Source organism: Esox lucius, chromosome 10 (assembly GCF_011004845.1).
Source record: "Esox lucius isolate fEsoLuc1 chromosome 10, fEsoLuc1.pri, whole genome shotgun sequence".
NCBI classification, from domain to species: Eukaryota; Metazoa; Chordata; class Actinopteri; order Esociformes; family Esocidae; genus Esox; species Esox lucius.
In genome coordinates, this window is record NC_047578.1 from 17,030,084 (window position 1) to 17,055,377 (window position 25,294).

Genomic DNA, 25,294 nt, shown 5'->3' on the forward strand with positions numbered 1-25,294 from the left:
CAACCAGCAGAGTACCCTGTTGTGGAAGGGAGACCGTCTGGGCGTAATGTGACTCTTGTCCATTCCTCCTGCAGTTGTCGGCAACTGATGTTATGATTATCAGGAAACTCACACAAATATCTGCTTAAAAGTTTGCCTAGCGTATTTGATAGTGCGTGTCTATGATTTGTTACATCCGGAAAAATGAAGACACCGACTATCTGTATTTTCCAAAGTTTGTAAGAGATCATAATTGTGGGTATGTTTGAAAGCGTTTTTTTATGTTAACATTGCGATACCTGATACCTTCATCTTTCTGCTTGGTAGCGCGCACTACAAGTTTCCTGCTCTAAAGTTTTATTCTTTACTGACAAATATTGTGGCATAATATCTCTCATGTTTGTGGGCCTATTTTATACTCTAACCTATGCGATATCAACAGTGAGAGGAAGGCAACTGTGTGCTTGGTTTCCGGGGCGTGACTTGATAATAACATTTTCACTTGAACGCAATCTAATATACATTTAGAAAATCTTTTCTTTTACACATTACCCTCGAAGTGTTTCTGTCATTAGACTATTTCCTTTTCATTCGTTAAAATCACTGTACAAGCCTAGGCGATTGTTGACAATGTGGTGTTAAGTTAATATAAGATATATAGATATTTCAGTAATGAGACCTGTAGAAAATGTTATAGCCATACATTTGACTTGGGTAAGATAGAATAGATGATTGGTAGAATAATTAGGATTTTGTGGCTTGCTAATTGATTTTGATAACATATTTAATTATTTGTAATATTGCAGGCATGGTGCTCATCATCGTCCTGATAAATTGGTCCTTATGTAGGATGCTTGAAAGGAATTGAAGACCAACGCCATGGGCAATCAAGACAACTTGGAAGATGTTTTTGTTGCAGTCATTCGTCCAAAGAACCAAGTCAGTCTGAGCTCAAAGGAATATCGGGCTAAATCTTATGAGGTAAAGCTAAAGTATGTTTAATAAGATATTTCAGCAACTAATGACCTTACAACATCTAACAGCCTCTTGGTTCACTTGCAAGGGGTTTCACCTAATCTGTGGGCAGTTGTTTGGTGCTAGGTTTAAGTCAGGACCTCACATTGAATTTGTTACATTGGTGTGAGAAGAGAAATGTTCAGGAATTTGTGTCACTGTTCAAGTCGTCTTCAGAATTGCCACTTTTGTTAACACCCCTTATTAAAAAACAGAAGCACGCTCAGTTTGTCAGAAGCTCTGTAGGCGGACATTTCAGAGTAGCCAAATTCCAATAGGCCCCATCCAAATATGCGGCAATATTATTTTACTGTAACCCAAATATTGTTCATGACATCACAATTATATGATTCATTGTTTGATTTCATGAAGGTATTTGAGTTTACCTTCATTAGTGATGTTATTACTCCTTCAGATTCTGTTGATCGAGGTTCCATTGGAAGGAAAAGAGAAGAAACGGAAGAAGGTTTTACTGGCGACTAAAATCCAAGCAGATGGGGATAAAGCCAAATCCATTTTAGATTATGTTGATGAAACAACAAAACCCATATCAAACAACCAGGGTTTTATTGGTAATCTTGCTTTTTTTCTACAGATTATATGGTCACATTTAAAACATTGTCATAACACCTTTCCACTCCATCATAACTTGTAATGACAATTGACAAAAATTAACATAACCTGTCATAAAATCATGACACACAGTACATTGCAATGTTATATGGCTGGATAACATAATAAACAACTGGACAAGACATAATAAACATAATCAGGAACAGGATAAGACATCCTTTTTCTGACTGATTATAGAATATACAATAGGCATATCACTTATATGATTATGATGTTTATAATGCTTCTTCAGAGTGTCATAAAGCGTAATTAGTTATTTCAAGGCCAATCAATGGCCATATCATTAATGTAATATGAGGATAGATATGTCACATTCATGACTCTTCTTATATCCAAGCCGTAAAACAACTCCAGTATGAATTGCCATGACTAATAAACAGACGCAGAAGTCATGATATAAAAATATAATCTGATCAAGAGACACAGGAGATTTGGTTAAGATGTTCAAAGATCTGTGTTCAGTTACATTGGCAAGAATATGGTACATTTAATGAGAAATAAACATATTTTCTACAATATGTCTACATTTGTGTCATGAAAGGGCTATGATAATATTATAAGAGCTCATATCAGCTGCTATACATTTTATAACATGGTTATGATTGTGTTACAATAGGTTATGGGGCAATGCTTTGTGTTTTACTAACTATTTCTGTCATGCTGGTGGGATTTCAGATTTGTAGTCAGACACTTGTCTAGATGTTTTTCTGTGTGGAAACATTTCAAATGCCACATTTTGTCAAAGCACTTACCCCTCTTTTGCTGTTGCTCATTAAAGGAAAGCGTGTGGTGCACATGAAGACATTTCCTATTGATGGGGACAATGAGGGGAAAGAAGTCTCCCTCTTTATTGTGCCAATCAATGTCAAAGGTAGGGTTTTATACTTAATATTCAGGAGTCCTAATGTTATAAATGTTAATGCATTATATATATATATAAAACAAAACATGGCAACAAAGAAAAAATGAACTGACCCCTGTTCAGAAGTCGTTCTTAATACTGTGTATTGCCCCTTTAGCATCAATGACAGTCTGCAGTCTTTTGTAATAGTTGTCTACGAGGCCCTGAATCCTTGCAGGTGGTATAGCTGCCCATTAGTCTTGGCAAAATGCCTCCAGGTCATGCAAAGTCTTTGGTCGTCTTGCATGAACCGCACGTTTGAGATCTTCTCAGAGTGGCTTGATTATATTAAGGTCAGGAGACTGTGATGGCCACTCCAGAACCTTCACCTTTTTCTGCTGTAACCACTGGAGGGTCAACTTGGCCTTGTGCTTAGGGTCATTGACGTGAAGTCCAAGAGCATCCCATTTGCAGCTTTTGTGAAGAATAATGCAAATTGTCTGCCAGTATTTTCTGATAACATGCTGCATTCATAATGCCATCAATTTTCTCAAGATTCCCCATGCCTTTAGAGCTCACACACCCCCAAAACATCAGTGAGCCACCATACATGCTTCAGATTGGGGATGGTATTCTGTTAGGCCTTGTTGCCCCCTCTCCAAATATAGCGCTTATAGTTGTGACCATAAAGCTCTATGTTGGTCTCATCACTCCAAATTACAATGTGCCAGAGGCTGTGAGTTGTGTCAAGGTGTTGTCGGGCATATTTTAACTGGGCTTTTTTGTGGGACTGGCAGAGTAAAGGCTTCTTTCTAGCAACTCCATCATGCAGCTCATTTTTGTATTGTCGTATTGTGCTCCTTGAAACAACCACACCGTCTTTTTCCAGAGCATCCTGTATTTCTCCTGAGGTTACCTATTGTTTTTTCTTTGTATCCCCAACAGTTCTTCTGGCAGTTAGGCTAAAATCTTTCTTGGTCTCCATGACCTTGGCTTGGTATCGAGAGATCCCCGAATTTTCCACTCCTTAATAAGTGATTGAACAGTACTGACTGGCATTTGGAAGGCTTTGGATATCTTTTTATATCCTTTTCCATCTTCATAAAGGTCCATTACCTTATTACGCAGGTCTTTTGACTGTTCTTTTCTGCTCCCCACGGCTCAGTATCTACCCTGCTATATAACCTAGTGCATATATATATATATATATATATATATATATATATATATATATATATATATATATATATATATACACACACACATACATACAGATGGATGACAAATGACTGGAAAACCAACATAAAATGTCTGACTAAGGTGTTGGGCCACTATAAGCTAGAACAGCTTAAATGCGCCTTGATATAGATTCTACAGTACAAGTCTCTGGAACTCTACTGGAGGGACGGAACACCATTCTTTCAAAAGATTTTTCCTCGTTTGGTGTTTTGATTATGGCGGTGGAGAGCAATGTCTCCACCATTTAGATCTATTTTATTTTTATCTATTTCTCACGGCATCTTGATACAAAATCAATGGGATGTTAATTGCTTAATTGTATCATGCAATACAACTGTATGGAAGTATCTGCATTTGTTACTCTAGTTTATTCAGGTTTTTCTTTAGTCACCTGTCTGTATATTGTATATCTATACTATGTATGTATTTATTTATAACCAGATTTAAAAAAAATTATATAGGGATAAGATAGTATAGAGCCCACTTCTTACCCAGATGAAAAATATTGGTTTGCTATGATTCAGTTTGCCTTAGGTAACAATGTATTTCCTGTTTTTGCTGCTTATTGATCTTTTTTAACAGATAACAGCAAGCCTATCTACCACCCAGGCTGCCCTAGTTTTTACTGTCTGCACGATATCATGCGTGTGTGTAGCGAGACAAGCACACACTTCTCCCCCATCACCTCAAAGATGCTTCTCACTTTAGATAAGTAAGTATTTGTCTATGATTTCCTATTCATTCCTATAGGAGATATTGATCTAGTGTATCTTTGAATAATTTGTAGAAGAGAGCTCAAAATCAGTATTTATCCTAAATTCACTTACTGAACAGTCTGCATGGCTTTCTTAAACCTGCCACCTCGGGGCGATAGAGAGCCACGAAGACAGAGAGGGGACCTGTGGCGAAGCTTAGCTTTCTCTCCCATGGGTGCGAACCTTCGCAAAAGTCTTGCTACCTGATTTCCCAACTAAAATATATATTTAATACTACTCCCGCAAAAATGTACGTACGTTTCTCGTGTCATGATGAATAGAAGCTTGTTATTAAGCAACAACAAAACGTACCTGCAATTACAATACTTTGCTGCTAGCTGCTTTTGGACCTGGATCATAATTGTAATCCCCTTTTGCTGTAATCCGCGATGCTGCCCCTGTCATGGTAATGTCAGATCTACCCATTTTCTCTTGCTTCTGCTGCTCAACAACTTTACTAAAGGAGTTTCTCAAGGGCACATATCATTGTATTTCATTTTTATAATGTATTGCTTTTCTTTCCTCTGAGTGGCTGCCATACCTACCTTCAATTTTTATGTTTTGTTACTTAATTTTCCACTGTTCAAATCTTTAGCAAGCGAGCCAACAGAATCTGATGTTATAGTCCAGGTATAGGCCCATTCCCTGGTCGATCATACAATGCATTATGGGATCATAAAAAATATTTTATCACTTCATTGTCAACTAAATAGTATGTAGCCAATTAATCATAATATTCTTTTATTAACTATAAACTTCTTGGGGGGTGAAAAGTGGGAAACTAGACTGGTTTCTAGGTGGTTGCGGGTTTCAGATCATTACAACTATCCTCTGCTGTTGTGTCCTTGAGGAAGGCTATTAAAGCTGTCATTATGCTGCTCCCAGACTTTCTTGAGCGTGAATGCGTGGGATAAGGAATAACGTAACATATCTGGAATATCTTACAGTGTATTGAATATGTCGGCCGTCACGTAAAAATGGTTGACCCCTACCTAGGTGGCTGGCTGTGCAGCACACTGTGCCTCACGCCATTCAAGGTTTGTTCCGGCCCGCTCCAGTGGACCGAGTCAAGACCAACGTGAGTAACCCGGCCTACACCAGCGAGGGCAAGGCCAGCGACGGTGGTCTACACATGGGCTACACGGCCCTGGAGATCAAGAGCAAGATGATGTCTCTGGAGAAGGCCGACATGTGCATTCATAACCCACTGTACGGGTCAGACCTGCAGTATACCAACCGGGTGAGAGCCCTTCACCCGATACCGCGCCCAAGGAGGGAGAACACACAAGACAAGTTGAACAATTATTTTTCCAACTGAGATGTTTCTCATCACCATCATGAACCTTTGTGAACAGAAACTTTGTTTGTTTAGTGTTTATGTATTCTCTGAAATGTTTGCATTATGCAGGTGGACAAAGTCATCATCAACCCTTACTTTGGCCTTGGTGCCCCTGATTACTCCAAAATCCAGATCCCTAAGAGGGAAAAGTGGCAGCACGGTTCTAACAGTGTGACTGAGGACAAGTGAGTGAGCATCTCTACATTTTTCTCGCCAACCTTTCACAGTCCGAAACTGTGAAATATACTGCATTTTCACAAATATTCAGATGGTTCCGTTGTGCTAGGTGAGCTCAAAATAGCGGCGCAAAACTATTGGAAAGAAGCCAATTCAGGGTTTTCTTTACGCAATTTCGTCTGGCATTCGAAGAAGTTCTGGAAATTTCTGAGGCCTCATGACATTGTGAGATCAATCCGACTGAAGGAAGTCTGTTATCTGTCTCCTCCCCAGGGAGCACCAGTGGGTGGATGACTTCCCTCTACATCGCAGCGCCTGTGAGGGCGACACAGGGCTGCTCACCAAGCTCCTGGAAAGTGGCTTCTCGGTCAAACAGCTGGACAGCGACCAGTGGGCCCCCATCCATTACGCCTGCTGGTACGTCTCACACAAACCGCGCACCTTTCTGTTCTACCTCAGCCAGGGCCGTAGCTGACGCAAGGAATGGTGGGCATGATTCCCGGGGCCCATGGCGTGGCAGGGCCCACTGACTCTATTAATGTCAATATTATCTATAAGTCAGTGGGCCCAGGATTCCTAGCCACAGCCCTGACCTCAGTTTTACACCACAATAAGTGTCCACTCTGACGTGTTGTTAAGTATTTACCCAAATATGTTGTTCCTGTAAGGTTTGCCATATTGTTTTGATCAAACTACTGTCAAATTGAAGAGTAAACCATGTTTGTGTTTTGTCTGTAGGTATGGTAAAGTGGAGGCCACCAAGCTACTGCTGGAGAAGGGCAACTGTAACCCCAACCTGCTGAATGGCCAGCTGAGCTCCCCGCTGCACTTTGCTGCAGGAGGTGGCCACTCAGAGATAGTAAAGCTCCTACTCCAGCATCCTGAGATAGACCGGGTAAGGCTGAGAGAAGCGCTGACATATATTTAGACCAATGGCACACTCGGATCGATAGCCAAAAAAGGTTTAGTTAAATATTTGATTCAGGCTTTTTTGGTGGAACCAGTCTCCTCTGCCTTGGGTGAAAAGGAAAGCCAATATATTGCAAAAAGCTATAGTAATCAAGCAAATGTACTCTACTGTTGTTTTTCGTATATTTCTATCAGCACATAGAGGATCAGCAAAAGAGATCGCCCCTTGAACTATGTGAAGAGAACAAGCAGAATGAATGGGAGGAGACAGTGAAAGTCCTACAGCAAGCCAGTAAAAAACCAGTGAGTGGGAAGTGCCCGTGTGTGTGCTTTTGCATGTGCGCCATTCCAACAGACTTCTCAAAGTATTGTGAGTCTTTTATTAGATTTAGAAACGGACACAAACTCTCTCCAAACGCTTGTCCGTTTCGCAGTATGAGAAAGTGCGCATCTACCGCATGGATGGCTCATACCGCTCGGTGGAGCTGAAGCACGGCAACAACACGTCGGTGCAGCAGATCATGGAGGGCATGCGGCTGTCGCAGGACACCCAGCAGTACTTCACCATCTGGATCTGCTCCGAGAACCTCAGTAAGTCACGCCGTCACAGATCCAAAATGGCCGCCCGGCAGCTGCCATGGTGTCCAGCACACCTGGGACTATAACACATTGTGTGTGTCTGTGCATCTCGTCTATCAGACCTGCAGTTGAAACCCTATCACAAACCCTTGCAACACATGCGCATCTGGACAGAGATAGTCACCGACCTCACTGTCCTGGATCCACACCGGGAGACCCCGCAGCTTTTCCTCCGCAGGGATGTGCGCCTGCCCCTCAACGTCGAGAAAAAGGTTCCTAACCATTCAATTTTCCCCCAGCTTTTTTTGGCCTCTTTAGGGATTTTTGTCTTGCAGTCTGTACAGACAGTATTTGGGATTTTATATCTGCAGGGAATATTGTAATGTTTCGTATGTTTTTGTAATTTTGTTCAAAGAGCATGAGATTCCCCTCTAAAACGTGGCCGGCGGTCCATCCATTTGCATTGATTTGTATAATCCTCAAACTCTGTTTAGACACTTGCAATAATATCCACTCCTTAATACTGCTAATTTTCCATGTGCACTGGGTAATACTGTTCTGGTTTCGTTCGGGTAAGGGGAAAAAGGAGGAGACAAGTCTTGTCATTGTTAAATGTCTTGTAAACGTTACAGGCACGATTCTACACACGACTTATCTGAAATAAGTATTTTTATATTAGAATGTATTTAGAAGTTCTATTTGCTAACTCTGTGTATTATTTACAATTTATCCTAATAGATATATTTGAATATTTGATATAATATCAAATTTATATTTAAATGATTTGGTTTGTATTAGAAAATGTTTGTGTATATACTTTGTTAGAAATATTTAGTTAAAGGTATTCACATTAACTTCACAATGCAGCCCATTATTTATAGTAATGTATCATTTAAGAGAACAAGATGCCATGTTACATAAAAACAAATATCATTTTTAAAATCTAAATCACTTGTTGAGGAAAACAGAAATAGTGCAGGAGAAATATCATCTTGATAATTCTATATTTCAAATTTTCCTCAGAAAATGCCCTAAACATTTTTAGCTAGATCTAACAAGGTAGTTAATCTCCTGTTTAATTCCCAGATACTGTTATTTATTAATGAATATCACCATTGATTAATCATCTTGAATCTACCCCCCCACAGATTGAGGATCCACTGTCCATCCTGATCCTGTTTGATGAGGCTAGACACTGCCTTCTCAAGGGCTTCTACCCCTCCCTGGACAGCAAGCTCATCACTCTGGCCAGCCTGCTTCTGCAGATCATCTACGGAAACTATGAGAGCAAGAAGCACAAGCAAGGCTTCTTGAAGTAATTATCTTACCTCAGTCCAAGACTTGAATCAATGTGGCACAATTCGGTTTCTTTAACATGGAAGAAAGGATCACTCAGGTGGCATAACAGTCTACAAGTTTGATCTGATGTGTGGCTGGGAGCTCCATGCTGCAATGCATTTTGGCCATGCATTAACAGGTGGGGTGGCATTGTCAGCAGGGATGTCCATGATCTTTTTAGCCCTAGCCACCCGGTCAATTAGGTCAGGCATTTTCAAAACCTACCTGTGGGTGTCAGCGAGGGAGTTTGTCATCATAAATTATGCGCCGATCCAATGGACTCCTGGGTTGGAAATTAACAAAACAATTAAACTGGGTAAATCTAATGAGGTTTGAAGACATTACACGCTGTGTTAATATGGTATACTGTTGAAATACATTAACCATGTGTCTACATGTTCTTTTTGAAACAGTGAGGAAAACCTGAAATCTATTGTCCCAATATCCAAGGTGAAAAGCAAAGGACATCATTGGACAAACAGGATTCTTCATGAGTATAAGGTCAGGTTTACTGTCCTTATTCGTATTTTGTGTGTAATAACAACCTTTTAGGGATGTCAAATGAAAAGCAGTGGGAATTACATTCGTACTTGAGTCTCGGAAGCATTTTATCACGGTTATTTTGACATTCCTAATACATCTACATGTTTGGGTTGAAACCGTTATCCTTTTCTACACCGTATCCGCCCCACAGAGCCTCAGCACGAGTGAGGGTGTCAGCAAAGAGATGCACCACCTCCAGAGGCTCTTTCTCCAGAACTGCTGGGACATCCCTACCTATGGCGCCGCCTTCTTTACGGGCCAGGTCTTCACCAAGGCTAGCTCCAGCAACCACAAAGTCATCCGCGTCTTCGTGGGTGTCAACACTAAGGGCCTGCACCTCATGAACATGGAGACCAAGGTCTTATTAACCACACAGCATACTTATTTAGACATACAATATAGAGCATTCAGCAGTATACTAAGACCCATGAAACATGCTTGCACAATTCTCATTCTTATTAACTGCTCACAAAGCAACCATGGATGTATAGATATCTAAGCATAGATATTAACCTCTAAGGTATCCTGTTTTATATTTTTTTTATTTTTAAAGCTTGGTATATTTTATATGTGTCTATGTGGACGTCCTCTTTTTACTGATACTTGCATCTTTTCTAATGTGTATTTGCAGGTCCTTCTTATCAGTCTGGAGTATGGCTCTTTCATGTGGCAGCTTGGACATGCTGATCAGTACTTTCAGATTCACAGTCTGGACAACAAGATGAACTTCATTGTGCACACCAAACAGGTAATTATAGATCCTTTGCTAAGTCATTTCAATGGATGTATATTTGTGGATTTTCAATGTGTGTCCTAGAAAAACGATTCAATATTAAATTAAAGGGTTGTGTTAATTTGCTCCTTTCCCTTCTGTCCACTATAGGCTGGCCTCATTGTTAAACTGTTAATGAAGTTGAGTGGAAACATTACTTCAAATGAAAAAAGTTTAACAGACAAATATGCATATGGGTGACTCACTTTCAAAGAACATATTATTCTTGTGTACTTTTTTGTCAGTTGTTTTGTTTGCTTTTGTAGTCCCATGCTTTTTTGGGAAAAGTCTGTTTTCACCAAATAGATTTTGTATCACAAAAGAACATCTATTTTTAAGTCTTTACATTTTGTTGATTGGAAATTAAGGTTTGTTGTATTTTACAAATAATTTCATGGACTCTTTTGTTCATGGTTGTAAATAATGTATTTAATGCTTCATTTTAATAAAATGAATAATATATGTTTGTGTAATTCCTTGTGCTTTTCAAACAATTGCATGGTCCATGTCAATCCAAAGATCTGATTTTAAAAGAAAATAAGTAAAAAGTGTAGGTACAATTGTCCCGTTAAGATCAATTTACTGAAATGGGCAGTTTCAACTTTCTGCTGCTTAGTCTTTAAAGGGGCCGTACATTTTACATAAATTTTCTTACTGTACTCCTAGCATCAATACACTTTTATGCACTTTATGTTGAAAATTATGTTTAACAAAAAACTCCACAAAAGTGCCTATCACAGTTTGGACACACCTACTCATTCAAGGGTATTTATTTTTACAACTTTCCACACTGTGGAATAATAGTGAAGACATCAAAACAATGAAATAAAACATGGAATCCTGCAGTAAGCAAAAAAGGGTTAAATAAATAAAAATATATTTCGATTTTAGATTCTTCAACGTAGCCCTCCTTTGGTGACTACTTTGATATCATTGAACACACATCAAAGTTCTAAAAGAAAAGAAAATAGGTTACACCATTCTACTACAACTTCGGACACGCTGTTGAGTAGACACCAGTAGGTGGGCCATTCTGCTGAATCTGTGCCTTTTCCGTCTCCAGGCCATTACATGCATAAATATGCATGAACAGTATCTGTTTAATACATTATATTATCAAGCAAAGTGTCCTGCTAAAATCCTAATTGCAGTTTGATGACACATTATGTAAAACCTTAATAAACATGGAACACTGAATAAATAGGATTTTAGCCTGTCCCCACTCCCTAACACTACACTTCACCATGAAAGAAAATGATTAAAATGCTTCAGAAATCTTCTTTATATTTGTATTATTGTGTGACTATTTCCAATTTAGACATAAAAAACATTTTCTCATCGGAAATTCAGAATATGTTAGCTAAAATTGTCATGTCCCCAGGTTTTCACTCAGTCCTGTTAGTCCTGACACAATCCCGTTTTAAAATGTGGGGCACAAGTCACATGAGCAACAGGAAGTAACATCATTTGAGACTCCTGAAGGCCATGGGAGACTCCTGAAGGCCACTCTTTTTTTCTGCATTTTATTATCATATTATAAGTATGACTGAGAATGTCAATATCAATGTTCAGTCCTGTAACTTAAATTATTTCTTAGATGGTATTATGTTTTGTTTTGTTTTTTTATATAATTTTGGTAAACCGCTTGAAGTTGCTAAGTGTTCTCATGATACTATCATTGATGCCATGTGGCTAAATTTTATGTATTTGTGAATGGTTTGCTGAAAACTCAGTCCTGTTGCTTTCAGTCATGTTACTCATATGAAGGGTAACAGGACTGAATAAAAGTGAGATGTTTGAATGAATTAGACATTATAAATGTGTCTGGTATATACACTACCATTCAAAAGTCACTTACAAATGTCCTTGTTTTCAAAAAGAAAAGCATTTTCTGCCCATTAAAATAACATCAAATTGATGAGAAATAGAGTTTAGACATAATTTATGTGGTAAATGACTAATGTACCTGCAAATATACATAACAGAAAGTAGCAGCAATTCCAGAGAATGTTGAAATGGGAATATGGACAGTATAAATAGGAATCTTACTATTAATATTACAAGTGTAGTAGAGCCCATCTAGTTGCAAAGGGAAGTGTTAAGGTCCTGAGCTTTGGAACGAGAAATTGTGGGTTCGATTACTGGCCCAAAATGGCCAGAAACAGATAACTTTCTTCTGAAACTCATTAGTCTATTCCCTGAAAAATTAAGGTTATTCCATTCAAGAAATTGCCAAGAAACTGAAGATCTCGTACAGAATAGAAAGAGGAATGGGAGGCCCTGGTGCACAACTGAGCAAGTGGACAAATACATTAGTGTTTAGCTGGAGAAACAGACACCTCACAGGTCCTCAACTGGCAGCTTAATTAAATAGCACCCTCAAAACACCATTCACAATGTCAACAGTGCAGAGGCAACTCTGGAATGCTGGTCTTCTAAGCAGAGTTACCAAAAAAAAAAAATACATATCTCAGAATGGCCAATAGAAAGCAAAGATTAAGATAGACAAAAGAACAAAGACACTGAACTGAGGAAGACTGGAAAAAGTGTTATGGACAGACAAATCAAGGATTTGAGGTGTTCAGATCACAAAGAACAACATTCGTGAGTGGCAGACCACATGAAAAGATGCTGGAGAAGTGCTTGACGCCATTTGTTGATTATGGTGGAGGCAATGTGATAGTCTGGGGTTGCTTTGGAGGTGGTAAAGTGGGAGTTTTATTCCCTAAATAGTGGATAGTGCTTGATTGGAGTAAATTTCCTCCTACAATGACCCAAAGCACAGCTCCAAACTTCGCAAAAACTATTTAGGGAAGAAGCAGCCACTCAAGCACACACTCACATACACACACTCTTGAAAAAGCATGCACACACAATTGTTACAGCTTTTATGTTGATATTTAAACTAAGGTATTTTTTTGCCAAATATAATGTTTTATTCATTGAAAGGAAGTTGTGTGACATCAGTTATTCTCACACACACAAGCACTCATTCCTATTACTCAGTGTTCATTCCTATTACTCAGTGTTCATTCCTATTGTGTTCATTCCTATTACTCAGTGTTCATTCCTATTACTCAGTGTTCATTCCTGTTACCCAGTGTTCATTCCTGTTACTTAATTGTGTTCTACAAAACAAATAAAGAGAAACAACTTATTGTTCAATTATGTTTGTTCCATCATTTAAACAATTGGATGATATACATCACATTAAAAATATTTTTAAAATATTAAGGTTGGGGTCTCCCTTAAAAATAAACAAATGGCTTGGTGTTTTTGAAAAACAAATACATTTCGCCTGCATATGTTGTGACTTAGTAGCTACAGATTTATATACGTTTTAACATGTAACCCATTCTGTAAAATACCCTCTTAAATCAGAGAAAAAAGCAACTAGTTAGCATGACTTATAATTGATATTCAAAATGCAACCATCTTCCATTAAGAAACTGTAAAACAAATAATACAATTGCCTGAGATTGACGTTAACACATTTTCAATATTTAAACATTTGTGTTATTTGATAAAAAGATAAGTGTTGAAAAAAGATAAAGAATGAAGTTTAATTTTGAAAATTTAGAACATTCAAATGGCACCGATTCGGCGTAATAGTCCAGCTAATGAATTTCTAGACATCTTAACTAATTGTCGACTGTAGAAAATACGGTTCTACCAATGTGAAATCTTTTAAGGCGTCCTGCGTACTTGAGCAGTGACATCATATAGCCAGACATCAGTCCAGGCAGTGATAGCCAACCAAAGTGTAGGAAGGCAGTCGTGGAGCGTGTAGCTTGTTGACGGACACACAGCGATTCGCCAATTAAATGCTTTCATATGTCAGGCGGGGGCAGGACTAACTTGATATCGACAGGTAGAGGTGCCGGTGAATATTACAGTCGGTTGCAAACGGTTTTCCCCCCATAATTTATCGCTTTAACCGCAAGGTAAGAGACCATGCAACCGACTGTATGAGATTAGAGGAATTTTACGGCTCACTTGAATACACTCTTTTCCGAAAATCAGGTCTTCTGGAAGACCAAATTAGACGTTATTTAATCAACGTCACAACTAATTAAGAATTTGTTTATTTGTTGCCAATGCAAGAAGACTGATGCAGTAGTCTGCGGATCATACTACGGGATCAGAAGAAACTACGGAATACAAGACAATGGCTATGCATTTATATCAAGTTAGTAGTATGCTTCTAGAAAGTACTGTCGACAAAATGCGGGACAACTTGACATCAGTGGTCCTTGCAGTGTCTGTGATCACCCTAACGTTGGGATATTTTTCTAAAATGGTGCTCAAACAGTCACAGACTTCTTCAGATGGAAACAAGGTATGTACGTAATATGGAATAAATCGGTTGATAAATTGCAGTTATGTAGTATTATTGACTTTATTCTCAAAATAAACCGGCTCTCTTCTCACAGAAATACCCACCATACATACCTTCTTACCTTCCATTTCTGGGTCATGCCATAGCATTTGGGAAAAGTCCCATTGAATTTCTGGAGAATGCGTATGAAAAGGTAAGAATACAGTTCTGCTGTAAATTATTGGCCTACCTGATACATTTTAGTGTGCAAAGTGCTACTACTTAGATGTGAAGAATGATTATCTTCAGAGTTTATTGTTCCATATCATATGTATTCTTATCCTATGCCTTACAGGTAAATAGTTTTATGTAATAAGTACCCTGTAATGTAGAGGAAAACAAGGTATATTTTCTATCTATTCACAGTATGGGCCCGTTGTCAGCTTTACCATGGTGGGCAAAACGTTTACCTACCTTTTGGGTAGTGAGGCAGCCACACTGATGTTTAACAGCAAAAATGAAGATCTCAATGCAGAGGATGTCTACTCTAAACTGACCACACCAGTTTTTGGCAAAGGGGTTGCCTACGATGTTCCTAACCATGTAAGCAAATAAATAATTAAACGCTCTTTAAGTATTTATAGAGAAAATGACCCACACAACTGATTTAGAAGTTTGTTCCTCCTGTGTTATCATAATAATATCATAAACAAAGTAACCAAACTCCTTTTCAATTGTAGATCTTTCTGGAACAGAAGAAAATCTTTAAGACAGGACTCAACATAGCCCATTTCAAACAGCACGTCAAAATAATCGAAGATGAAACTAAGGAGTACTTTTCAAGATGGGGAGACAGTGGGGTAGAAAGTAAGATGACAACAGTGCCATTACAAACAGTCTGATCATATCTAAAAGTGGAAAGTGATCTCTTATGTCCAGTTCCAAATCAACCTCTAGTCCCTACAGCTACTTCCTGTACTTGGAAACAGAATGATTAAGTTTTATTGTGGTTATTGAACACGTCATATTGCTTATAACATGTTATAGTTACTCTTTCATCAATCCTGTTTCTCATTTTACAAGTTGACATGGAACCTGACTTTGTTCGATCTGCTCTACCCTCCACCTCAAAAAGACCTGTTTGAGGCCTTGTCAGAGCTGATCATCCTGACAGCCAGCGCCTGTTTGCATGGGAAGGAGATCCGGAGCATGTTGGATGAGAAGGTGGCCCAGCTCTACGCAGATCTGGACGGAGGCTTCAGCCACGCGGCCTGGCTGCTTCCTGGCTGGCTGCCCTTGCCCAGCTTCAGGTAAGAGAAATGCTTAAGCCACAGCGTCTTGTCTTCGATCAAATGGAAATTCTAATTGTTCTACCCCCGGGTTAAGATTGTGTGAAATCCCCAGGTTTGCCTGAGTTAAATTATAAATCTTATTCTTTATAAGTGTATTAGATCCAACACTAATTTGTAGCAATCACGTTAGCCTGGACACTGGGGTTAACACCCCTACTCTTATGATGAAGGCCATGGGTTATGCTACTGGCAAATTATAAGAAATGTTGCTGGAAGCTTTATTGACATTGTCTCGTTCATTTCATCTTTCGGTTAGGCTTTTGGGTGAGCGGGACTTCCTTTTCACTTCAGTCATTCTATAATAATGATATTTCTTACAGGCGAAGGGACAGAGCACACAGGGAGATAAAAAACATCTTCTTCAAAGTCACCCAGAAACGCAGAAGCTCTGGAGAGAAAGTGGACGACATGCTGCAGACTCTGATAGATGCCACCTACAAGTAAGACAGTTGGTTTGTGGGATAGAGGCCACTACATGTGGAAGTATCTATTCCTCGCACCCAGCTGAAGAGAGTGTGCTTTGGTTTCAAGGCGTTCCTCAAGTGATTAACCATTTCAAATTGATAATTTTGAGCTGTCATTTCAGACTGCATTCTTAACAGTTTTCCCTTTATTTTTAAGGGATGGGCGGCCACTGAATGATGATGAGATAGCAGGTATGCTGATTGGTCTACTCCTGGCTGGACAACACACATCCTCAACCACTAGTTCCTGGTTGGGCTTCTTCCTGGCTAAAGATAAGGCCCTACAGGATCGCTGCTATGCTGAACAGAAAACCGCATGTGGAGAAGACCTGCCCCCACTCAATTTTGACCAGGTCAGCGTTCACCACTGGCCTGTTGGAGACTATACATAAGTGGCCACAGACTGTATTTAAGCCTTGTTTACAATGAAATAATTAGTAATGCTTTCATAATGGCTTAATAATGTGTTAAGAATATATTCAGTTATTTAGTACATGCTTGTACTTGAATAAATTATTTTGTTAATCAGACTTATTCAATATTGTACCACTTGGTAACTGAAGATTGTATGTAGCTAAGTGATTGTTTATACAACTACTAAACCAAGGTTTCCCAAACCCAGTCCTGGCAGCTTCTAAGGGTGCATGTTTTTGCCGTTTGCAGTAGAGATTATTCGAATAGTCAAAGCTTGATTAAGAGTTCATTATTCCAGTCAACTGTGTGTTAAAATGGCAAAAACCTAAATAAAATATCTCGGTACTAAATTTGCTAACCCATTAATGGAATAGATTTTATCAGTTAAATATTTGAAATAGTCTTTACTTTCCCTGCCATTACATGTTCTGCTGTTCATTCACCAGCTGAAGGACCTGAATTTATTGGACCGCTGTTTGAAAGAGACTCTCCGACTCCGCCCCCCCATCATGACCATGATGAGAATGGCCCGCTCCCCTCAGGTAAGACCGACCAGTCTTCACATTATTGGGCCAGTACATCTATACTTAAGTTACTCCCTCATCAAAACAGAATAACTATTTTGGACCTCAAGTTTGACAGGGAGAAATGTCCATAATGTAAATTGCCCATTTGAACTTGATTTGAGCTCCAACCCTGCTGAATACATTTGTGTAGTAGATGAGTGACCCCTTTCATGCACCCCGCCCCCCCCCCAGACTGCAGCAGGCTACACAATCCCAGCCGGCCACCAGGTGTGTGTGTCCCCAACAGTCAACCACCGTCTGCAGGACACCTGGACAGAGAGGATGACGTTCAGACCTGACCGCTACCTCAACGAGAACCCTGCTGCAGGCGAGAAATTTGCTTATGTGCCCTTCGGAGCCGGTAAGTGAATATCACCATTAACTAAAGATGCTTCATTTATGAGAAAATCGTTGACCTTTCGTCAGGAGAGGCTTCTGAACTTTACCACCATACCAAACTCTCGCACCTAAACGTTTCTCCTGGTTCAGTCAGTGTAATTACCGGGACTCATTAACCATGGATGTTGTCCTGTAGGCCGCCACCGCTGCATCGGGGAGAACTTTGCCTACGTACAGATCAAGACCATCTGGTCGACCTTGCTGCGCCTCTACGAGTTCGACCTGGTCGATGGTTACTTCCCCACGATCAACTACACAACGATGATCCACACCCCGCACAACCCCGTCATCAGATACAAGAGGCGGCAACACTAAGAAACAACCAGAGCAAAACGCGCCAGGGAGTATAGATTGGAGAATAGGCTCCCTGTTCTAGTGTACTAGGTACTGTAAGTACAGCCGGGCGAGGCCATTTCAGATGATCCCCCAAAACCAGCCTTACTCACCTTAACCCTTCACACGGGGGAATTGGCCTGTATGAATATGGAACAACTGATGAGGTTTTTCCAGAGGGAATATGAAAAGCATGGGCATAACCATTGCAGAAATGGACCGTAAACCATTAGGGAAGGGTAAAAGTGAGCACAGTGGTTGACATGAGACTACATCCAGACGTGACTATTGATTCTGATGTGCATTTCCTTTTTTGTTGTGTATCCGTAACAACCATGATAAGTGTATTAGTGTGGGAATGTTGGAAGGTCAGGGTTTGGCTTGACCCGTGTAGTGCCTAGATGATGGAAAGTGACTTCTCCATTTTCTTTTGATTGATTAGACTATTTGAAGCCTAATTTTGCTGTATATAAAAAATTGTATTATTTTATTTGAATTCCAATAGGAAAAAACTCCTGTTCACTTTGTCTTCACACTGACAGTACATTTCCTCCATACCAGATTCAGTAAATGTTTTAGTTCAACGTTGATTTGGTTCCTGTCAGAACTAATTAAATTTGTACCTGAACAATTGTTATTAAATTTGTACCTGAATTGACAACAGTGTGACCACGTCTTTCAAAGTTCATATTTATTTCAGTTTTTGACAAAATACCCAGAGATTCCAAAGCGCTTACCTTTACAAAAATATGTCTTCTACAAATTGTCCTCTGTAGTCTGTCCAAGAAGCCGTTCTAATAAAACACAGTGTAGTGTACACAGATCCTGTAGCAGCCTCCTCCACAGTAAAGTCAAACATTCTCCACGTCAAAGTTCCTCTCCTGGAAAACTACTAGGGGTGCAGGATATCATCCCAGCCCAGCAAGCAACAACTACCGGTAATGATCAAATCATGGTGTTCCATTTAAGGAACTATGAAAAAAATTGACCAGGTGTGTTAATGCCAGGCTGGAGCAAAGATCTGCACACCCCAGATTGTACCTCTCCAGGACTACAGTAATCGGGGACGCCTGCTCTACGTATTCTTCCACCCACACAACAACATACACAGTATAAATTAAATTAATCAAGTCTTTAAATTATCATTCCACAAATATACGTTTAACATGATTGTGATTATCCACAATAAAGAGGCAGACCAAAGTTTACAAACATAGAAGCTATTTCAAGTGCTGGCGACAAAAAGCCTGATTATAAGATGTCTACACACCAAAAAGGTTTTTTGGTCCCCACATAATATATATATATATATACTATACAGCAGAATGATACAAAATAACCAAAGCTCAGCACAAGAAAAGGCAACTGAGTTTCTTCAAGCCAGTTTCAATGTAAAGTAGACTTTATCTTCTTATTCCGAAGTGCAATTGAGCATATGAAGAAGTTCCTATGGATGAAAAGCATAAAGTGGTTTAGTTCCCAAAACGTTTGACCAGAACATTACTAGCATAGTTGAGGAGGCAATATCTACTAATGGCACTACATGCTTTAACTCCAGAATTTGTGTAGTTGTTCCACGCATGTCTGCGTGTGTTACCTGATGTGTGTCTGCGTGTTTTACTTGACGTGCGTCTGTGTGTTACCTGACTGCACACTGCCCAACCTCCTCTGCAGTGCCTCCAGCCTGGAGATGTAGTCGGTGAGAGCTCGGTCCGGGTCGTAGTTCTGGAGGTGGGAGCAGGTCATCGGGCCAGGGTCTCCAGCTGTGTTGAACCGGTGTTGCACAGAAGAGAGGGCAGACCGGGGGGAGTCTCGTCCGGTGCGCCCCCTGCTGGCTCCTCTCCTCTCCCCGTACACCTCCACACTCCCCGGATGGAGGTAGGGGGAGTCTGTCCTCACCTCGTTACCTGAAGAGGGAGAGAGAGAGAGGAGAGGAAGAGAGGAGGGAGAGAGAGGAGAGGAAGGGAATGGATGTTTGTCAGGACGTTTTTGCGTTTTTCTCACAAGACTGGATTACGGATTCGGCCTGCAAATTTTTAAAACAAACAAAAACCTTTCAACTTTCTGGTGATTCCATGTTAATGCTAATGGGAAGCCTAACAAAATGTTCTATAGCGTACACTTGTTGACTGAAGTCCTGGCTGTGTTCATTTAGCGTTAATTCATTCAAAGTGATTTTCACCATGTTCATTTTCCTGGAGTTTGGTGTAGTGTGATGCAATGTGATTTTCTTTACCTGGTGATTGTCCCAGGCCGTTTCTATTCATGTTGCCAGATGTTGTGGAGCTCATTCCTGTAGCTTTATGCCATCGCTTGACCAGGAAATGCATTCTGGAAAATTAGGACAGAGAAGTTCAAAAAAAGGTGGGCTTGTAGGATCTTTAGAATTCATAAGTTGTGAGCTTACAGAACTATATTAGATAAATTTTTCTCAATGCTGAATAACACTGTATGAACACAAGAAATGTTCAAAATACAGCACCTGTCTTTTAAATATTAATCAGCTAAAAGCTTGATGAGTTCATTCGTAAGTATCATTTAGATATAAACTCACTAATATAGCAGCTATACCCTTAGTTTATTAACTACAAAATTCAGCAGCAGTACCCTCAATATCAACAGACCAAACTGCAGTTCTTATTATTTACCTGATGAGGGCGATATGCTGTTAACTACAGTCCAAGGTTGCAGAGGCAGGATAACTGACTTCTCTGGTTAATGAATCTTCCAGCATAAAACCTTTATGTTAATCTGTCACACTTTACGTGGATAGTCCCATATAGATGATCCCTAAAATGTCATACTATCAACCAACTATATCTGGATAGGCAACTACTTACTAAAGCCTCAGAGGGGTTAAGGCTAGATTTGGAGAAGGGGTTATCATATTTTGTTTACACACGTGCGTTTATTTCACTATGTCAGTGTCTTTGTTGTAAATGTTCTGGCACTTGACCGCTGGCATTTGTGAACTGTTGGAAAAGTAGAAGCATTCATAGAACTAATGACGTAGTTTTAATTAGACAATATGGACACAGATTTCCACACTAAATCACAGATTTCCACACTAACGGTGTTAATTTGGCAGTACAGCAATTGCCTAAATCCAACACTGAACGTCTTCCAGGTCTGACGTTTGCGTGAATACAGAAATTCAAGTTCAACTAGCCAGCCTAGCAGGAGAAGCGCTTCACGGCAGGTTTAGTGTGACAAAACGTTGCTAAAAGAAGCCCAAGGTCCCATCGTTCACCTGGAGAGGGCGATGGAGACGCGGACGGCCGAGCGGAAGCGTGTCAAGCCCCGCCTCCCCGGGGACTCCAGGCTGCAGCGGGCCGGCCGGCCACCCATGCGCGCGATGAGCGACAGCGTGGCTTCCTCGCACTCCTGGAAGCCGCCCAGCAGCAGCAGCAGGTACTTCTTCTGGTAGATCAGGGCTTTGCGGAAGCTCTCGGACCGCAGGTACCGGCCGTACATCCTCTGGGGTTAGGGGAGAGAAAGGAGGGTTCAGTCCCATGGGAAGCACCGATGTGAGTCGCTATAGAACCAGTTGTGGAGTGGCGGGAGATTCGGAAGCGCCACGTGTCACGGAGATACGCCGGAATGCTTTCACCTCACCTTCAGTGGGGCGTTGTCTCCCTCCCGTCCGGTCATGTCTCTGAGGGACTCCGTACGTATCTCTCCCCTGAGATGGGTCACCTCAGCCTGGGCTAGACGCAAGCCCTTCTCCAGACGACTCCTCTCCCTGGTCCAGGCCTCACGCTCCGACGTGAACAGAGCCCCGGCCGCCTCCTGTTGCTGGTCCAGGGCTCCTCTCCTGTTGGACTGGGGGGGGGGGGGGGGGGGGGGGGGGTGTTAGGGTGGTGAAATGCCTCAACGCTTCTAATCACAGCCATTTCTAGACCCCTCTGCAATCCAGAATGCTGTCCTCACTATGTCCCCCAGGCCGTATGTTCCAGGGCGACCACGGATTCTGTACGTCAGTGGTCTAAGAATTGCAACTCACGCTGTCCCCGGATCCTAGGCCAGCCTGGCGGTAGCGGCGAAGCTCGTCCTCTAAACGGAGGACCTGGTTGCGCAGGTCATTCTTCTCCTCGGTCAGACGGCTAACGAACCCGGTGAGCTCTGCATTCTGCCTCAGCAGCCGCTCGGTCAGGGAGCTGGACTGGCCTCCCGCCAACAGGGCGACGCCCTGAAGAGACACATCAGAGAAGTTATTATAGACTGGATCGGTAAGAAGTGTCTTAGGTGGAATGGTTTTGGAGTAGCCACTGAAGTTAATACACTTCACTATGAAGCAGAACGGCAGGTGTGGGCCATGTCCTAATTGTCGGTCACTTGTTTCCTTTTTGGGTTTTCTACAGCACGTGGTTTATGTATCTAATGTGAGGGCTTCACTTTGTATTGGTTGTAGCACAGTAAGCTGCAGTTGAATTGATGCACTGTGAAGTTAGAAGTGCCATCTCACCTCAGGGGCCGTGGGGAGAACTGGAGACTGCTGCAGCATAGTGATGACCTCATCAACGTTGGTCTGCAGCCACGACAGGCCTTCAGCGTCCACCTCTGTGGTCAGCCTGCACGCACACAGATCAACGCACACATAAATGTACATGTGCACATACAGCATATATATAGAGCATTTATTACCACAGCAAAATGTTCCGTTTGTATTTATCAACACAACACGTAGAAATGCTTTGAGACAATGTTCCGGGTCGTACCGTCCAGGATCCTGGCTGACTAAGGACCGGGTCCTGGCTGCGATGATCTGCAGTTTGGCCAGGACCTTGTCCGAGTGTTTGTGTTCATGGAGAAGGGCGATGTTGCCGGTCCCGGAGGCCTGGAGAGGAGAGGCCGTGTGGGTGGGAACGGTTAGTGTGTCGTTGGGCTTCTGCTGGAGCACCCAGTCTCTGGTCCGGTCAGTGGGCTGGCCTTGCTGCTGTGGAAGATGGAAAATGTTCGCAATTTATTTAAGAAAGAAACTCTTCAGTCGTTCATATAACAGTTGATTACATCAGGTTTAATTTCATGGATTTCAACAACCATCGAAACAAGACAGAGTATATGTACAGAGACCAACAGAGTAGTGTCACGACATTTGTTCTGATTATTGCATTGCTAGGTTCAAGCTTTTATTTTCTCCCAACAGTATAGGTGACGAAATTAGTATTTGCAGCATGGACATACAAGGAATAGTAGCCACCATGACGTGGCCTAGAAAACGCAAGGTTTCACACAGATGGCTCCAGGAGGCACAGGAAATCACAGAATGTCGGTTGCCCAGACAAGCCGGTCAATAGCTGACGTATATCAGCGGCTGTTGTTGTAAGAAATGCTGTCACTATTATAATTAGCATGATGATCATTTAGCAGTCAGGGCCTGCAACTCTGAAGGCCCGTTGCAGAGTTAACCTGGAAGTACTACTCACCGACAGACTCAACTGACATTGTGGATTACGATACGATGTTATTGAGCGGCTGAGCATAAATCGCCACAGTCTGTCAGAAAAGCGCTAACTGGTTCATTGGAAGTATGAATGAGGGATATATGAATGTGACTCACGTTCTGGCTGTCAGGCTGCTGCTGTGGCCCCTCGCCCAGACGGGCCATCCCCTCCTGCAGCCTCTCCTTCTCTTGCTCCAGCCACCTCCCCCGCTGCACCTCTCTCTCCAGCCGCTCGACGGACTCCCGCAACTGCTCCCTCAGATCCTCCAACTCGCCTTGCGCCTCCTGTAGAGCCTCCCGATCCTCCCGTGACCCCTGAGCAGCGGCGGTCAGTTCCTCCTCCCGTTGCACCACCGCCAGCTTCTGGGCCTCCACCTCGTTCAGCAGATGAACCACCTGGCGGACGGGGGGGAGTCACAGGATTCAGTGAGGAGGACACATTTGGAGGTTACTATAGTAGCGTTGTCAGGGCTCGCCAACCCTATTCGTGGAGAGTTAGAGGTGTTCATTCCAACCCTAATCTAACATACTTGATTACAATAATTAGCTGGTTGATAAAAAACAGTCACCAAACTTAGGAGGCTTGTTTCATTTGTTTAGTCTGCTCGGTAATCAAAGTGTATCTTCCCCCGAGCGGCCGTCCTGACAACCTCTCTCCAAGAGCAAGGCATAAAAGTCATTCAGGGAGTCACTAAGAACACTAAAACGACATCCAGAGAACCTACAGATCTCTCAACACAGCTAAGGTCAGTGTTCATGATTCCACCAGCAGAAATATACTGGGCTAAAATGGGATACATGGCAGAGTGGCAAGCTGGAAACCACTACTCACTAAGAAGAACATGAATGCCTTGAGTTTGCTAAAAACCACCTGCATTATCCTCAACATGTTTTTGGGTCTAATAGGGCTATTACTTTTCACATGGGGACACTGTTTGTTGCGTAACTTTAGGAATAAATATATTAATTAGTATCAATGCTGTGGTTTGTTCAGTCAGGTTCCCTTTCTGATATTAGGTTTTGGTTGATGATCTGATAACACTCAATGACAGACATTCCCTTTTTCACCGCAACTTTCCCCCACAATGTACTTGTCTCCAGCTGACCTGAGAGTGCTTCTCATCCAGCTCCCTCTGCAGTTCCTCCAGCAGAGCTTCGGAGGACCTCATTCGTCCGTCCAGTTTATCGGCACCCCTCTCAGCCCCCTCCTCCTCGTGGCCTCCTTCCCTGGAGGAGCTGTGCTGGCGGAGCTCCTTTTCTCTCCCCAGGGCACTACTCAGCTCCTGGGCCCTTGCTCGCTCAGACTCAAGCTGGACCTGGAGCTGCGAAGCCTGGGTCTGCAGCCTGGAGAGCTCCTGCTCGGACCGGAGGGACAGCTGAGAAATGGACTGGCGCTCCTGGTTTAAGGTTATGGTCAGTTGAGCTACGCGACCCTGCTCTTCTTCCAAAGCCAGTTTGAGATCCTACAGGGAATGGGTGGAAAGACAAGAGATACTGTGTTTGCTGGTGAAGGTCTACACACCCCGAGCAAAGCCTTCACTATTTACTGCACAAAAAAAGGGGATTGTGATGATTTCTGTCTTTTTCCGTACAGATCTACATCTAATGTAAATAGAATAGGTTTTGTAGGTCTTCAGGCGAACAACCTAATTTAAGCCCTTTATAGCTTGAATAATATTTGAGATTTTATGCCAGTAAAAAGGACGTGTAGGCAATCATTACACAACATAGTCATTCATTGTGTGTTTTATGGTGTACAGGGGTCGGCTGCCAAAATGAGTGGCAGGTTGATTTTGAATCTGCTTGGCATATTTGCTGGGGAACCGAAATGTTAACTTTCCCATCAGTGCACACCTAGTGTAACAACCCCCCCCCCCCCACAAACAC

General features: G+C 41.7%; 3 protein-coding genes across 11 annotated transcripts in view; 2 read left to right on the forward strand and 1 right to left on the reverse strand.

The window, feature by feature from the left end:
* Positions 1 to 33: 33 nt before the first annotated feature.
* Positions 34 to 10,580, forward strand: krit1 (KRIT1 ankyrin repeat containing). 2 transcript variants are annotated; one of them, XM_010873632.3, is made up of 17 exons: positions 34 to 238; positions 786 to 960; positions 1,409 to 1,565; positions 2,405 to 2,497; positions 4,289 to 4,418; positions 5,458 to 5,701; positions 5,870 to 5,985; positions 6,251 to 6,394; positions 6,716 to 6,872; positions 7,082 to 7,189; positions 7,321 to 7,477; positions 7,586 to 7,737; positions 8,614 to 8,780; positions 9,217 to 9,304; positions 9,498 to 9,704; positions 9,978 to 10,094; positions 10,230 to 10,580. In XM_010873632.3, exons 2-17 carry the CDS (start codon positions 859 to 861, stop codon positions 10,317 to 10,319), a joined length of 2,229 nt encoding a protein of 742 aa, XP_010871934.1. In that variant the 5' UTR covers positions 34 to 238; positions 786 to 858; the 3' UTR covers positions 10,320 to 10,580. The 2 variants fall into 2 exon arrangements, with proteins under 2 accessions (XP_010871934.1, XP_010871935.1); XM_010873633.3 differs by having other exon boundaries at positions 34 to 234.
* Positions 10,581 to 13,963: 3,383 nt separating this feature from the next.
* LOC105012654 (lanosterol 14-alpha demethylase) lies at positions 13,964 to 18,622 on the forward strand. Its single transcript, XM_010873634.5, has 10 exons — positions 13,964 to 14,457; positions 14,552 to 14,650; positions 14,863 to 15,039; positions 15,177 to 15,303; positions 15,572 to 15,746; positions 16,109 to 16,228; positions 16,410 to 16,605; positions 17,113 to 17,208; positions 17,425 to 17,593; positions 17,768 to 18,622. Exons 1-10 carry the CDS (start codon positions 14,287 to 14,289, stop codon positions 17,944 to 17,946), a joined length of 1,509 nt encoding a protein of 502 aa, XP_010871936.1. The 5' UTR covers positions 13,964 to 14,286; the 3' UTR covers positions 17,947 to 18,622.
* Positions 18,623 to 18,640: 18 nt separating this feature from the next.
* The window catches only part of akap9 (A kinase (PRKA) anchor protein 9), a 75,885-nt gene continuing 69,231 nt past the window's right edge, over positions 18,641 to 25,294 (reverse strand). For 7 of the 8 annotated variants that reach the window (XM_029122830.2, XM_029122827.2, XM_029122828.2 and 4 more), the window contains 10 exons: positions 24,514 to 24,870; positions 23,525 to 23,803; positions 22,683 to 22,900; positions 22,430 to 22,535; positions 21,968 to 22,153; positions 21,580 to 21,786; positions 21,215 to 21,441; positions 20,201 to 20,295; positions 19,608 to 19,871; positions 18,641 to 19,411 (listed from right to left, as the gene is read on the reverse strand). In XM_029122830.2, the coding sequence (XP_028978663.2) occupies positions 19,368 to 19,411; positions 19,608 to 19,871; positions 20,201 to 20,295; positions 21,215 to 21,441; positions 21,580 to 21,786; positions 21,968 to 22,153; positions 22,430 to 22,535; positions 22,683 to 22,900; positions 23,525 to 23,803; positions 24,514 to 24,870 (1,983 nt within the window). In that variant the 3' untranslated portion in view covers positions 18,641 to 19,367. The remainder of the gene's footprint in view (positions 19,412 to 19,607; positions 19,872 to 20,200; positions 20,296 to 21,214; positions 21,442 to 21,579; positions 21,787 to 21,967; positions 22,154 to 22,429; positions 22,536 to 22,682; positions 22,901 to 23,524; positions 23,804 to 24,513; positions 24,871 to 25,294) is intronic. The other variant, XM_029122825.2, reaches the window with a different exon arrangement.

Coding starts and splice junctions, on each gene's coding strand:
- LOC105012654 (XM_010873634.5), top strand. CDS start 14,287: ATGGCTATGCATTTATATCAAGTTAGTAGTATGCTTCTAGAAAGTACT. Junction 14,651..14,862: donor TGGAGAATGCGTATGAAAAG/GTAAGAATACAG, acceptor ATCTATTCACAG/TATGGGCCCGTTGTCAGCTT. Junction 16,606..17,112: donor CCCCACTCAATTTTGACCAG/GTCAGCGTTCAC, acceptor TTCATTCACCAG/CTGAAGGACCTGAATTTATT.
- krit1 (XM_010873632.3), top strand. CDS start 859: ATGGGCAATCAAGACAACTTGGAAGATGTTTTTGTTGCAGTCATTCGT. Junction 8,781..9,216: donor CACAAGCAAGGCTTCTTGAA/GTAATTATCTTA, acceptor TTTTTGAAACAG/TGAGGAAAACCTGAAATCTA. Junction 10,095..10,229: donor TCATTGTGCACACCAAACAG/GTAATTATAGAT, acceptor TGTCCACTATAG/GCTGGCCTCATTGTTAAACT.